This window comes from Pelodiscus sinensis, chromosome 10, assembly GCF_049634645.1.
Source record: "Pelodiscus sinensis isolate JC-2024 chromosome 10, ASM4963464v1, whole genome shotgun sequence".
NCBI classification, from domain to species: domain Eukaryota; kingdom Metazoa; phylum Chordata; order Testudines; family Trionychidae; genus Pelodiscus; species Pelodiscus sinensis.
This window is the reverse complement of record NC_134720.1, coordinates 20,355,485-20,371,677: the sequence shown is the minus strand read 5'-3', so window position 1 is coordinate 20,371,677 and position 16,193 is coordinate 20,355,485. Positions and strand designations below refer to the sequence as shown.

Genomic DNA, 16,193 nt, shown 5'->3' with positions numbered 1-16,193 from the left:
ACAAAACTGTTCAATAAAAGAAAATATAACTAAAATTGGTACCTTCAACTTCAGCCTCCTGAAGAAGAACCTGTTGGAAGATTAGAACCGGTAGGAAATGCACCTTTGTTGGCATTAGTCCACAAAATGAACAACTGTCTCAGTCAGATGGAGCAGTTTCCTGTCAAAGTGCATGATTTTCCAAGTGGAAATGGAACAGGGAGCAGGTAAGGATTAATGCTCAGGTAATGCCTTTTTTTCTGGAAGTTGCAGGTTTCTGGCCCTTGTCCTAATGCCAATGAAGTTTCAAGCGGTAACAAAACTTTTACCTCTTGTCAAAGAAAAACAGAAGAGCAATTATGCAGCTGGTGTTTTTCTTTAATATGTGTAAATATAACTATATAGTGATTTGAGCATTGAACTTGGAATTTAAAGATGTTCAAAATATACATTATAGGCCCAAGTTCATAATACTTAAACACAAATTTTTAAACTGAAACTGTTGAAATTTGCTTTCTTGTTTCCTGCATACAAATTTGGCATGCTCGTGTATTCTCTGAAGCCTAAACTGAAGACTGTCCCTCACAGTTCAGTCCAAAGAAAATGGACTCTTACTACTAATTCATAATTTTCTTCAAGTGCTAGTCACAATGTATATTCCACTGTGGGTACAGGTGCTCAGAAGTTGGAGAGTAGTATTTTCTCTAAGCTGCACCATAGCACAGCTTCACAGGTGTGACACCACGCAGCTTAGAGAGAACACTGTCGGAGAGTTCTGAAAGCACTCAGATGGCCTTCACATGCATCCTGACTCACCTTGTGCCTCCAACCAAGGAGATAAAGGGTTGGATGGACCCACTGTCTCCAATTCCTTCTCACAGCTGCATGGTCTGGGTCAGACCCTCCAGTGCTCCAAACTTCAGTTTTATCCCTTTTTATTCTAATTTTAAAGTTGTCCCCCCTCCCCCCACACCACTTCAGTGTTTGTGAGAGATGAGTCAGTTTCCCTGACCTGGTGAGCGTATCTCTCCCTTCCTCCCCACTCAAACCTTGTACGGGTACTGGAGTATGCCTGTGAGTATAGGCTTCACAATTTGTGCTTCCTGTCTGTTCTTCTGAATCAGCGGCGACCACCAATGCTGTTTGTGATGTTGGCTTCACAAAACAGAACATCAAGTCTCACTATCTGCTATATGTTCCCAGGAAGTGCAAGAACTTTGCATTAGGAAGATCATAATGTAAAAGGCTATGAGACCACAATCTGATCCATGCTGGGGACTCCACCCCGTACGTGGGCCTGACTTACAAGGAGCATGTCTCCTGCCAAAACATCTAAATCAGGAGAGAAGGAATCTACCCCATAGATCCATCCATTCTTGTCTAGGAATGTAAGTGAGTAGTCGACTACCTGATAAGCAGATGCATATAAGAGAGAGCAGCAAGGGGAGAGCAGGAGCCAGCTTAAAAGCGAGTCTCCCCCAGCTCTGTCTCCACGGGGTGTGAGAGAGCAGGGTAAGTAGAGGCACAGCTGGGAAATGGTGTGAGTACTGTTCCGACTGTTGTGTGTGTCTCTTTGCAATGTACCAAGAGCTCTTGCTACATTTCAAAGGGAGAGGCAGGACCTCAGGTGAGTGGGGACTGCTGGAGTGGCTCTTACTACATTTTAAAAAACAGAGGTGTATTCAAGATAGCCCCCACCCTGCCCCTTATCGACTAATCAAGTAGTTGACATAGGCGTGCGCAGCACATTTCATTAGGGTGTGCACCCAAATAATTTTTTTTAAATGCACTTTGACCCCCCCCCCCCATTAGCCAAACCCCTGACCCCATTAGCCATGCCCCTGGAGGTAACCCTCTCCAGGCAAGATGGGCACATGACCAAAAGTAAAAAGTGTTGTGATCCCCCAACCCAAGGACTTTTCTCACCATCCTCCTACCAATAGGGATTAGTTTGCCCCCTCCCGCCAACTCCCCCCCCTCCCCATGCAACTATCCTGCAATTGCATTAATCCAATGTGTGTGACATTAATGCGGGGGTGGAGAGACTGGGGGGGGGGGAAGTGTTCCCTCTAAGAGTTTCCTCCCATGAGTAGAATGAATTTTGTGTTGTGCACCGGTACCGAATTCATTTGTCTTGTTTGGATGTGCCATTGTGGCACCCAAGTTATTAATAAATATCTACCTTTCTCCTCTGCTGCCATGTCTCCTCCCCTTGCTCCATCAACTCCCCTGGTGCCTGCTGCCCCCCAACCCCTCACCCTCCTCTGCTGTCCTGACTCTTTCCCTTCTCACTGCCCTCAGCCTTTTTGAGACCTGCCCCTCCTCCACCAGCCCTTCTCTCCCCCCTGTGCCCACTCCTCCAGTAGCCCCACTCTGCTCAGGTAAGTTACCCATCCTCATCCCTTCGTCTAACACCTCCCTCGCCTCTCTCCTCTAGTGCTGGTCCCTCCCCTGCAGGTGTCTGCCCTTCTGCTTCACCCCCAGAATCCCCTGGTACCTACACCTTCCCTTACCCTTGCAGCCTCCTGGTGCCTCCCCCTTCCCTCACTGCCCCTGCCCCCTTTGCCCTTTTTCTCCTGATGCCCATCCCCTCACCACCCTCTGCCCCCATTCCCCTCATGTCCCTGTGCCCTCACACATGACTTGCTCCAACCCCACCTTCCTCATGCCTACCCCTTCTGTCAAGCCTTCTCCCAGCACCTCCCCCTCCAATCCCCAATGCCCTTACCCTCTCCTCTTCCAGCATCACCTTGTCCCCCCCCCCCCCCCGACACCTCCCCTCCTGCCCTTTTCCTCATTGTCTCCACTTCCCCCCCTAGCATTTGTCTCCTCTACCCTGTCCCTTTGGTGCCTTCTCCTTTCTTTCCCCTCTCCCCTTCCTCTCCATACAAGCCCCTTCCCCTTTCTTCCTCCTCCACCCTCCCCCACCACAAAAGCCCCTTCCTCTCCCACCCCTTCCTCTTATTCTCTCCTCTTCCCCCCCCCCCCCCCCCCCCATTACCTTCAACTTCTGCCTTACAGCTGCAGGGCTGGAGTCAGAGCCAGTCCAAGCTGCAGGGCTGGGGAGGGGCACCCCCGGGGCGCCATATGGTGCTTCAGGGCCGGGCAGTGCTGCCGGGACAGGACGGGGCGTCCCTGGGGTGCCGTGCTGTGCTGGGCCGGGGCACTCCCAGGCGCCTTAGGGGCGCTGCGCCGTGCTGCTGGGCTGCGTGGTGCTGCTGGGCCGGGTGGGGACCAGGGCACAAAAATGGCTCGGGCTAGTCGGCCGGAGACATTAGGGTGTACCTGGGCACACCCAGCACACCCCATGCACACGCCACGCCTATGGTAGTTGATGGAAATTCCATCGACTACATACATTTCAATTAACCAACTACTTAACATCCCTAGTCTTGTCAGGAGAGCAGGGAATGTTCTCGTAACAAGAGTCCTTCCTCTAAATCCAAAAAACATCTGATCAAGCCCTGCATAAAGCAAGCAGTGGCTCAGCCCAAGAGAATTGAGTAAGTATAGTTCTTGGAAGCATGGTTAAAAAAGCCCACAAGTCTAGGGTTCCGTAGGCACTCATTCACAATATGTCAATACTGGTGTTTTCAATACTTCCCAGGGACAAATCCTAGGATGCACTGGCACTGACAGATGGCTAGCTGAGAGCGTTGATAATCCATAGTTCCATCTTTGTCGCAGTGGGTATGGCATAGACTGTCAGTGGTTCCAGCATTTTGGGCAGCCAGGACTGTTCTCGCTCCGGGGTACAGCCAAGATGTACACTTTCTCCTGAGGACATCTTAGGAGTTTCCTATGCATTTGGATCCTATGCATTGGATTCCTATGCAGTTGTAGACCCATTATTCTTGACCTCTGCCATTTTAACTGCTTTATTGGCAAACTCAAGTTTCACAGGGTCACATTGTCATCCCTTATTCTGTCTCTTGAAAAAGATGGGTCTTACAGCTCTTGCCACGAGTAACTACTATCTTTGCAAGGACATCTGTCCCGCTCTGATGCTTTCCCACATTCATAGTTGGCCGTGACTGTCAGTAGAGAGTACACCCTTTTTTCCGTGCTACCACTCCCAAGATCTTTACCAAAGTAAGTACTATATTGGACACCCTAGTTTCAGTCTTCCCTTACCTTAACCGTTAGTTCCATGTTGCCAGATTGTGCCAAGAGGCCAAAGCATCTACTTCAACAGTACTATGAATCCTCACCTCCCTGAGAGTCCGCATTAACACCAAAAATGACAGCCTCAACCTTGCGGACTTTGACTTTGATTGGGGTAACCTTAAATTCTAAGGTCCATCACTGTATGGACTTAGCCTGAATCCTGTTTCTGCAATTATCAACATTACCATAGATGAGCTCATCACCAACCCCGGCGGGTCTGTTAAGAACCCCTCTCTCCTAGGCCGTATACCCTCATGCACTTACATCACCTTTTGAAAGACTCTCCCTTTGTTGCCTACAAGCATGGCTTGAAACTGTGTACCTGCCAAAATGATGATCCATTACCACCATACACAACAATGGCTATACTGGGTCAGACCAAAGATCTGTCTAGCCCAGTATCCTATCTTCCAGCAGTGGTCAATGCTAGGTGCCCCAGAGGGAATGAACAGAACAGGTAATCATCAGTTAATGCATTTGTCACCCATTCACAGCCCTGACAAACAAGCTAGGGACACCATACCTGCCCACCCGGAGTAATAGCCATTGATGGATCTGCCCTCTATGAATTAATATAGTTTTTTAACCTTGTTTATAGTCTTGGCTTTCACAACATCCTCATAGACTCATAGACTTTAAGGTCACAAGGGACCATTATGATCATCTAGTCTGACCTCCTGCACAGTGCAGGCCACAGAATCTCACCCACCCCTCCCAGAATAATCCTCTCACCTATATCTCAGATATTGAAGCCTTCAAATACTTTGAAGACCCCAAGATGCAGGGAATCCTCCAGCTGTGATCTGTACCCCATGCTACAGAGGAAGGCAAAAAACCTCCAGGGCCTCTACCCTGGAGGAAAATTCCTTCCCGACCCCAAATATGGCGATCAGCTAAACCCTGAGCATGTGGGCAAGACTCATCAGCCAGACACCCAGAAAGTTCTCTATAGTAACTCCTATCATCCCTCCATTGACCTATTCCCACTGATAATGAATGGTCAGTTAGTTACCAAAATCATGTTATCTCGTCAAACCATCCCCTTCATAAACCCATCTAGTTTAATCTTGAAACCAAATAGATCTTTTGCCCCCACTACTTCCCTTGGAAGGCCATTCCAGAACCTCACTCCTCTAATGGTTAGAAACCTTCGTCTAATCTCAAGTCTAAACTTCCTACTAGCCAGTTTATATCCATTTGTTCTTGTGTCCACATTGGTATTAAGCTTAAATAATTCCTCTCCCTCCCTGGTATTTATCCCTCTAATATATTTAAAAAGTGCAATCATGTCCCCCCTCAGCCTTCTTTTGGTTAAGGTAAACAAGCCAAGCTTCTTGAGTCTCTGGAAAGGAGCTCCACAGGTTGACAGTGAGTTGTGTGAAGTACATTTGTTTATTTTAAAACCTGCTACCTATCAATTTCATTTTATAATGCCTAATTCTTACCCACTGTGTGCTGTTCCCATCAAAGGGATATTGTCCCTATCATGATGGAAGAATCCCCATCAGGTTTGTGACAGCATTTCCTTTTTCACCTCTGCACCGGGGATGGTTGTTGTCACATCCTTATTGGGTTGGGAAGTGCACATGGACAACAGTACAGCACAAGGCACCTGGCCATCTGGAGAATTTAGGATGCATATCAGTGTTCTGCAACTACAAGCAGTTTGAAGGGCTTGCAAATCTTTCTTCTATTTGAAGGTAACTATGCCCTTGTAATGTCAGAATTTCACAACCGCTCTTATATTTACAAACCTGGAGGAGTTAGTGGTGTGAATGAGTAATTTCTCTCCTTACTAGGTGATGTGTACTGGGTACCAGTTAACCAGTACCCAGGAGCAGCCCCCTCCCTGGGTACCCCACCAAATGAAATTAATGGGTAGCAGGTTTAAAACGAATAAAAGAAAGTTCTTCTTCACCCAGCGTGTAGTCAACCTGTGGAACTCCTTGCCAGAGGAGGCTGTGAAGGCTAGGACTATAATAGAGTTTAAAGAGAAGCTAGGTAATTTCATGGAGGTTAGGTCCATAAAAGGCTATTAGCCAGGGGATAAAATGGTGTCCTTGGCCTCTGTCTGTCAGAGGCTGGAGAGGGATGGCAGGAGACAAATCGCTTGATCATTCTCTGGGGCACCTGGTGCTGGCCACTGTCAGTAGACAGGATACTGGGCTAGAAGGACCTTTGGTCTGACCCAGTACGGCCGTTCTTATGTTCCCTGATTGAAATCCTGGTTAATTAGTTAGCTACATCCCTAGAAGAGGTGATTTCGGCATCCCTGTATGCCAAAGCAATCAGTCTGTGGAACTGGTATATTGGCAATCTTGACTACCATCAGCAGTCTACCTCCCTGGAAATCAGAAAGTTCTAGAAGACTTTCATGCAAACACTTTGCAGTCACTCATGAGTGGAAGCGTCACAACTCTGAAGTCAACAATATTTTTGAGCCATTGGGGAGCCTGCATTAGGGAACTGTTTGTCTTCCCTATATTGATACTCACATGGTGGTATCCACATCTTCCACGGTCAGCACATCTGAATTTTGCCTTCCCTCCACTGCAACATCTGCCTAAAGTTTTGTGCAAGATTCAGCAGGACAGGTCATGAATTACTCTTGTTGCCCCCAGACTGGCTCAATCAGCTTTTGGTTCCCTAATATTCTGTTCTTGCAAGTTCAGTCACCAATTGTTATTTCTACATTTCCTGGTCTCCTTACTTGGGAACAGTAATATCAGGCACCTCAACCTGTGCCTACTTAATCTCTGAGCCTGTTTTTGCATGGGTACTGTCCTTAGAGTCCTCTTCCTCTGAAGGTGTAAAAGTAGGAAGATTTCCACTAGGCTGTTTCTTTGCCAAGTGGAAGTGTTTCTGTCTAGTTGCATCAGACCTATTTCTCCAGAAGTCACAGACGCTGCTTCAATTCCAAGATATAGTCTTTCCTTGAAAACAGCAGACATGTCCATCAGTTTCTTACAGATCTCACTGGCAGCAATTATTACATACCATCTCCCTTCACAGGGTTTATTTAGTCTTCAAACACCCTCTAATAGATTCTGGAAAAGCATAATCAGAAGTTTTCTGCCTAAAAAAGGGCCGGCTCCTCAAAAGGATTTTAACATTTGTTCTCTCAGGACTCACCAATGCTCCTTTTGAATCATCAGCTTCTTGCTCCATGTCTGTCTTCTCTGTTTAAGGTGGCGTTTCTGGTAGCAGTCACCTCAGTCAGGAGGGCTGGTGAGTTTGGGGCATCAGTCATGGATCGTCCTTATGCTTTATTCCATAAAGACGTTTCATTATGTCCACTCTCTCTAAATTCACTCCCAGATCACCCTGTTTCACCTGATCCAGTCTGTCCACTTGTGTTCTTCACAAAACCACAAACACTCAAGAAGAGAGGAGGCTCCATTCCTTTGATTTTTAGGCAAGCCATCATCTTTTTATCTACAGAAAACAGGCAAAACAGGAAATCCCATAGAGTATTTGCTGCCTGAGCAGAAAAGGTCATCTTATATTGCCAGCGTGAATCACGACCTGTATTTTGCTCTGTTGGAGGTCTAGTCATCCCTTTCCTTTTGGGGTAAGAGCTCTTTCCACAAGAATGCAAGCAATGTTTATGATCTCACTATCTGAGGTGCCTCTATTTGAGAGAGGTATAAGATTCCTCTGCCAATGGATTTTTTTGCAGTAGCCCTTTATGAGTTCATAGGCCAAAATATCTGCCTCTCTGAGTACTGCTTCTATATATTCCACTATGAGGCTGAGTGGAATACACATGGAATAGTGGAATACACATGGAAGGCAGCACTCGAAGAAAAAGTCTGTCCACTCGAAGAAAAAGTTCCTTCCTTATAGTAACTGAAGATTAACTGAGGTGTGTGATCCCTATTTGTGGAATTGGTGAGACAGTCAGTCCACCAGTAAGTAAGAAGCATGAGGTAAGCCAGGGAACAAATGCAGACCAATGGTCACTGCTTTCAGAATTCTCCAGATTAGAGCCAATGGAGCACATAGTGATCACACATCTCAGTGACTATCTAGTTACTGTACAGTAACTGAACTTTCTTATTTCACTTTGGAAGAGCTGATCTTGTGACACTTCTACTACAATGCTAATGTTTGTATTGCTTAATCTAAGTGAAAATTTAATTTTCTTGGGTAATGATGCTGTTGAGTGACAGTTGCTCACTGTAAATCTATTTTAAAACACATGGAAAATTAGCTATTGTATGTACCAGGTCTATCTTCTAAACTTTGATTGGGGCAGATGATCAATGTACTGTAAATTTAAAAAGGTATGTTTGATTGTAAGACACAGATTTTTATAACTAAGATTTTTTACTACATTCCATTCACTTTTGTACCTGAGTATAGCTACTATTGCAAGATAATCAAACATTCATTGGCTGCCATAAATCTAATTTGCCATAACCTAGCATAAAAACTGTAAGGGGTAATTTTGGTGGGAGTAACTAGCAATCTGTGAAGGCTATGTATGCATTAAACATGTATGACTGTTATGATTTATACTGTCAGACTATGGCATAAGTGTGCAGGAAGGAAAAGTTTTTTTAGGGAGACTTTGATGGTGGGGAAATCTTTGAAAGTATCTCGGCTCTTTTTGGTCCAAGCTTAAATGTCAGAAATGCCTTAAAATGTTGTAATATGCTGCTTTTGCTAAAGGACAAGATTAACTGCTGGTGGGAATTACACTTTTCAAATGGGTGGTATCTGCTTTGAATATCTTTCTTGGGAGTAGGAGGAAATATATGTGGAATTTAATTTTAAAGCTAAATTTTGTTACCTCAGGTACTTTTTCTTTGGGGCAGAGCAACTTTCTTTGTTCAGTTTTATACAGGTTGGACCTCTTTGGTCTGGCACCCTCGGGACCTGGCTGGTCCTGAATGAGGGAATTTGACCTCTGGTTTAGCAATTCTGTCCCCCATGCCTGGATCCGCTCCTGGCTCTGGCTGCCACCCACCACATTCAGGGCTCCCAGCCACTGAACCTGCTGGGGCTTTCATCACCCCTAGCCCTTTCCTGCTGGATTCCTTGGCCAGGCTGCTGCCACCTCCCCTGTTGCTGCTGTCTCCAGCTAGACTCCCAGCTGCGCTTCCACCAGCCCCACTGCAGCTGCCATCCCCATTGAGCTACTGTCTCTGGCTGGACTCCCCACCCTGGCACTGCCACCCTGGCAGGGCTGCTGACCCCAGCAGGACTTCTGGCCCCAGCCAGGATGTTCCTGGCCCCACTGGGGCTACCACCATCCCTGCTAGGATGGTTTAACCCTTTCCAGCTGCACCCCAGCCCGAGTGCCACCGCCCTGGCAGGGCTGCTGGCCCCAGCTAGGCTGCTGCCATTCCCACTGAGGCAGTCATCCCAGCCTGACTTCCAGTGCAGTCACGCCAGCAGGGCTCCTAGCCATAAACCCTCACAGTCCCTACTCCCAGCCTCTGAGGCTCTCTGGCCCAAGAACTCTATATTCTCTGCTGGACCATAGAGCCCCAATTTTTAGAGGTTCAACCTGTACTACCATAATGGGATCCTGATCTATGATTAGAGCTCCTAAATCAGGTTTACACCCAAATCAAAATATGGCATTAATGTATTATTAAGCATGCTGCACACCTTTTTCACCAGTGTATCCTATGACAAATACTGCATTGTAACTGGTGCATGTTTAACTGAGGTTGTTATAAGAAAATTTAATGTGAGTTGACTAATTAGTGGATCAAATATAAATGTGATCAATTACAGATGCAAATATATCTAGGGTCATTTTGAGAAAAGGAAGTCTACCAGAGAAATGTCCTTGCTAGATTAGTAAATTGGTGGTAGACGACACCTGCAGTGAAGGGTTTGAAATTTCTGCTAGTCTTTGTTCCTCTATGGACTTGAAGGTTGGGAGCAACACCAGAAGACTTAGTGTTTCAAACTGTAACAGCAGTAGATAAATGAGCTGCAAAATAGATGATGAGTATATGGTATAGAAATGAGCCAAGAAGGAGAAGAAGGAGCATGTGTGGATATTAAATTATGCAGATGCTTGGAAAAAAAAACAGATGCAGACTTTAAAAAAAAAAGCAAGCAGATTAAAAGGGAAAACTGAATAGGGATGAAGTGAATTGATAAGAGAAATGTGCAGTACAAAACAAGAAAAATAGCATGAAAAGGTATAAAATCTTCCAGATCTAAATGAGACTCAAAACTCAATAAGGTGAAACTTCACTTGTGACTAAATTTTCAGATGTAAATGCCAAATGTTTTGTCAAAAGCTGCACTTGATTCAGGCATCTAAAAAGCCTTATCTTTTCCTTTTAGCATACGCAGCTCCCACCGAAACAAATAATTTTATTTAGGTTCATAATTTGACTTCTAGTGCTTGGCGTTAAGCATTTGATTTCTAAAATATTAGCCTAAGCCTTGATGTTGTACAATTTCTCAGCCTGTTTATTTTCTAGAATGAGTCAATTTGAATATGTAATGATATAAACAAACAAAAAAGAATAACTCTAGCAACTTTTTTCACAAATTATCTTGAGTTTTTCTCTCAACAGAGGATCCCAAGCTTTAAAATTTTTCAACACTCATCAATTAAAATGCCAGCTGCAAAGACATCCAGATTGTGCTAATGTGAAACAGTGGAAGGGTGGACCTGTGAAGATAGATCCACTGGCTTTGGTGCAAGCCATTGAAAGATACCTTGTAGTTAGAGGTATTTATATCTTGATACTTTGTAGCGTGCTGTAAACTGCTGATGCTCAACATATTTAGAAATAACCAAAACCAATAAGATGTCATGTTAAAGTCTACATTTATTTATTATCTCACCACTATAACTGTCTGGGCTGTATTAGACAGAAGACATTATATTTGTTTAGCTCTCTGGTTGGCTTTGTCTAGACTGGCAAGATTTTCCGCAAAAACAGCTGCTTTTGCGGAAAAACTTGCCAGCTGTCTACACTGGCCGCTTGAATTTCCGCAAGAACACTGACTTCCTACTGTCTGAAATCAGTGCTGCTTGTGTAAATACTATGCTGCTCCCATTCGAGCAAAAGTCCTTTTGCGCAAAGCTTTTGCGCAAAAGGGCCAGTGTAGACAACTCAGATTTGTTTTGCGCAAAAAAGCCCCGATCGTGAAAATGGCGATCAGGGCTTTTTTGCGTAAAAGCGCGTCTAGATTGGCACAGACGCTTTTCCGTAAAAAGTGCTTTTGCACAAAAGCGTCCGTGCCAATCTAGACGCTCTTTTCCGCAAATGCTTCTAACGGAAAACTTTTCCGTTAAAAGCATTTGCGGAAAATCATGCCAGTCTAGACGTAGCCGTTATAGTTACAAAGTGAGTAAAACCTAAGGGTTTTCTCTTTCCTAAACACAGGATTTTATATTATTAGTATCAAATATTGCGTTGCATATGATATACATTGCTACAGTCTGCTAGTCATCCTGCAGGTTGATTCTGTCCTCCTTAAAAAAAAAAAACTTTCTAATGCTGGTACTAAAATTGAACATGAGACTTGCACCTCCTAAATACTCGATCTGTTTTAATGAATAGCTGATAATCTTCAATTGATGAATCTTTGGAAACAAAATAATACGGGATTAATATGTACATGTGTTGTGAATAATCACTTAAATTATTCTGAAGTGCAAATAAGGACATATAACTTGTCTTGGTAGGATATGGAAGAGTCAGAGAAGATGATGAGGACAGTGATGATGATGGATCCGATGAAGAAATAGATGAATCTTTGGTAAATTGCTATTCTTTGTATAGAGTTGTATGATGAGACAATGAACCTGCTTCCTAATCTGTGTTTCCTTCATTTCATGGAGGCTGCTCAGTTCTTAAATTCAGGAAATGTGAGGCACAGACTGCAGTTCTACATTGGAGATCACTTGCTGCCATACAATATGACTGTGTATCAAGCAGTTAGACAGTTCAGTTTACAAGCTGAAGAGGAGAGGGAATCTACAGATGATGAAAGCAACCCTTTGGGAAGAGCTGGAATTTGGACAAAGACACACACCATATGGTAAGCCTGGCGAGGGAGCAGTGAAGTATCTCTGAAATTTTGTTGAAATTTTAAAGGGACTTGTATATTAGGGATGTAACAGTGTAGTCGATTAACCGATAAGCAAAAGCTTATAGGTTAATGCTATAGACTACATGCATTTTCCCACTCTCATCCCCCCGCCAGTAAATTTTTTAGCAGGCTGGCCAGCAGCCCAGCTCAGTTGTGGCTTGCAATGGGTCTAGGGCCTACCCCTGCTGCGTCTCTGCATTTAAAGTGTATTAGGAGCTGGGCAAGCAGGCAGCCCAGCTCAGTTTCAGCTCTCGTTGGGTCCTGTGAGCGGAGTTGGTTTTTAAAATGGATCCCCTCATGGACCAGCTCCCACCTGGTACCCTGTGCTGCTGCCTCTGATACAGAGGCAGCAGCATGGAGTGACAGGGGGCTCCTCCGGAGTGGGGCCAGAGTGCACTGGCTGCTGGCTCCACCCCTTGGGACTATAGAATAATTGACGAACCAAGAAGAATTTGTGAGGTTACCTGACTATTAAATTAACCAATATTAACATCCCTATTTTGTATATACTAGGCCCCAAGACTGTTAAAAGCTACTTACAACAGACATGCTTTAAGTATGCTTTTTTGATCACCAAGCAAATGTGATGGAAAAATACGTAGTTAGTGGGGACCTACATACAGTACCAAAATCTGATTTAGCAACGGTTAACATTTTTGGACTAATATAGCTATTCTAGTTGATGGAGGGGAAGTGCTTGGAAATACAAAAATAAAAGGGGTTTCTCAAATGGAAGATGCTAAATTAAGGGAAATATTTTTCTATTAACTGTGAGCAATTACAAACAATAGAGGAAAAATAGCCTGCTGCTCAAGGAACATTTTTGTGAGGCTTAAAAGTATTAATCACTTTGATAAAGCTTAACAAAACATGCCATACCGGATTGTTTTCTTTTAGTTTTGTTTTGATTAAGGAATCTGCTGGGTATCCAGCACATTAGGTATCAATTGTATTTTCTCACTTAAGGCTGTAAGATCCTTGAGGGAAGGGGCTATGTATGATTGGTTCTGCATAAAGCAGATTGATGTTAGTGTCTTTATAGCTGTTTGCGCTTATTGTGCATCAGAGTATGAAACTGATCAAGTACAAAGACCATGTTTTGGACTGAGTACATTTCCTCTGTCCCTGTTACACAGTACATGAGGCCAGTCGCTTGTTTATTACTCGCTTCCCCTCCAAGTACCCCAATATGTTCAATTTTTTTATCCATTTGGAGGCTTCATCAAATATCTTGTTAGTGCTTAAACTTTGCCAGTGAAGTGAAATTCTGGTAACCTGAATCAATCTTCTGTTAAATTTGCATTTCTTTTAAGGTGTGTTTAGAAGTCTAGGATCATATTCATGTTTCACAATTTGTAGGTACAAACCAGTTCGAGAGGATGAAGATGGTAATAAGGACTGTGTTGGAGGTAAAAGAGGAAGGGCACAAACTGCTCCCACAAAAACTTCCCCTAGAAATTCAAAAAAGCATGATGAGTTGTGGCATGGTAAGTGCTTGTCGCATGAGGAATATATAGGATTAGTTGTGACACAGAACAGTTTTTTCCTGTTTTTGTATACTTTTATTAAAAATTGTATATTCACTTCCTGAATTACAATATAGTTTATACCAGGCTTTGTTGTGAGTTTAAAAAAAAAAAATGTATATCCAAGAAGGTAACTTCATTTATCAACTAATTTTGTTTGACAATAGAAATTACCCAGTTTTTCTTTCCTTAGATGGCGTGTGCCCTTCAGTGTCAAATCCTTTAGAAGCTTACCTTGTATTTACGCCGCCAGAAAATATAACATTTGAAGACCCCTCATTAGATGTTATCCTCCTTTTGAGAGTTTTACATGCTATCAGTCGATACTGGTATTACCTGTATGAAGTGAGTAATATATTTAATCACTTGGAAGACTTGCTTTAATCTGTGGACAGCTGTCATTGCTAAAAATACTGAGACAATACACAAACCTTTCAAATGGTAAAAACATTACTCTAAGTAGATAAAAAATTAACAAAGTAGTGAATGTTAGGGAATCTGTTTAGTTTAAGAGTTCATGTACCTCATACCTTACAAACTTCAAAAATATAACTGTAAATTTAGAATAATAGAACTAAATATATTGCTACTGCATTATTTAAGGAGCATGTCTAAAATTTTAAATGCCCTGCTCATAATTTAAATAGCAAGTTTTCATCAGATCTTATCTGTACACAAGATAAGTGCAGATTCCTGGGTGCTGTGACAGTTTGTGGTTGAATGTCCCAATAATCCCTATGTTCATGAAGATGATGAAATATCACAGGTGACCCTTTCCACTCCCACTGAAAATGCAGCATGAGTAATTAAAAGAAATTATGTAAAAAAGTTGCTATCTTTAAGAATGTTAATTGCTAGCCAGATAACCGTTAATTGATAAGCGATTACTCGTCGATTAACAGTCTTCTGTTAACTGCAACATCCCCATACCATCTCCCCCCACCCCTGCATGTGCTCTGCATTTAAAACTTGGAGCGGCAGGCTTGCTCAGTCCCAGGCTGAGTTTTAAATGAAGAGCACGCAGGGGAGCTGCCTCTCTCAGCACTGGGAGGTAGGCGAGGGCCAGTCTGCGCAGGGAGCCAGTTAAAAAATCTCCTCCTGCCTGCCTCTCCACGCTGCTGCCTCTATCAGTGGCAGCAGCACTGGGTGGCAGTAGCCCCTGTCTGCTGTTGGGGGAAAAGGGACAGGGCAAGTAGTATGCGATGGCAGGGTGCTTCCCAGGACTGGTGCTGGGTGTGTACTTGTACGAGTCCCACCCCTGGGAGGCAGTATTTTAGTATCGGTGTAACTGCTAAGAATTGTTGTGGCTACATGATTACTAAAATAAATAATTTCTAACATCCCTAGTATCTTTGAATGCTTTTCTCAATGGATGTGTACTGTTTCTTTCATCTCACAGAATGCAGTTTGCAAGGAGATTATTCCAACCACGGAATTTATTAATAGTAAACTGACAGCAAAAGCTAACAGGCAGCTTCAGGATCCTTTGGTAATCATGACAGGAAACATACCAATTTGGCTGACAGAACTTGGAAAAACATGGTATGAAATGTCTATCTTTCTACAACACCTAAAAATTTTACTTCGGTTTAATACATCACTCTGCACTTGTACAGCTCAGTTATTCCCTCTTGTACAGCATACATAGCTGTGCATCTCAAAATAATGAGAATGGTATTTGTACAAGAGACTTCTCAGGCAATATGGTGGTAGAACGTTGATTCCCAGCATGTGGTATTGTATGATACAAATAATATTAATGGAAGTATGCAAACTTGGATTGATTCTAATTGTCAGTGGTAGCTGTGTGCAAATTTTTAGGTTACAGTTAATAGGGTAGTGCTCTTGAAAGGTTCAGCACAGTAATTGTGAGTTAGGTACGTCAACACCGCATGCTTTTTTGAAAATAAGGTATTCCAGAAGAAATACTCTGAAATAGCACAGCTACATTACAAAGAAGCCTCAAAATTAGTCCAAAGGAGGCTTCCCTAATGTGGGCGCACTACCTCGATGTAGAGCCCCAGGAGGCACTGGGGAGTAATTACTTTGAATGGCCCTGGGGAGTAGCTATTTGGAAATAGCAGTAGTGGAGCGTCCACACTACTGCTATTTCAAAATAGGTATTTCGGATTAGTCGTTATTCCTCATGGAGTAAGGTTTACAGAAGTCGGAATAAGCCTTCCATTATTTCAAATTTATTTTGAAATAATATTTTGGCTGTTATTCCGAAATAACACTGCTATGTAGATGTACCTTTTAAGGCAAGAGAACCTATCTCTGACTCCTGTTAGATATGTAGTGCATTGTTTGGGACACTTCTGTATTTTTTCCCCTGCTTGTGGCTTAGTCAAACCATTAGGATAGGTACTTTTTTCTTCATGGCATCTTCACTTTTATTCCTCTGAGTCTAAGCTCTGAGGTGCACCAGGAAGTTCAATCCAGCAC

General features: G+C 43.4%; 1 protein-coding gene across 6 annotated transcripts in view; it reads left to right on the top strand.

Annotated features, from left to right (window-relative positions):
* The window catches only part of TRIP12 (thyroid hormone receptor interactor 12), a 173,555-nt gene that overhangs the window by 117,653 nt on the left and 39,709 nt on the right, over positions 1–16,193 (top strand). For 4 of the 6 annotated variants that reach the window (XM_075937629.1, XM_075937625.1, XM_075937627.1 and 1 more), the window contains 7 exons: positions 55–206; positions 10,680–10,852; positions 11,816–11,889; positions 11,972–12,171; positions 13,582–13,709; positions 13,942–14,093; positions 15,148–15,290. In XM_075937629.1, the coding sequence (XP_075793744.1) occupies positions 55–206; positions 10,680–10,852; positions 11,816–11,889; positions 11,972–12,171; positions 13,582–13,709; positions 13,942–14,093; positions 15,148–15,290 (1,022 nt within the window). The remainder of the gene's footprint in view (positions 1–54; positions 207–10,679; positions 10,853–11,815; positions 11,890–11,971; positions 12,172–13,581; positions 13,710–13,941; positions 14,094–15,147; positions 15,291–16,193) is intronic. The other 2 variants (XM_075937630.1, XM_075937628.1) reach the window with 1 other exon arrangement.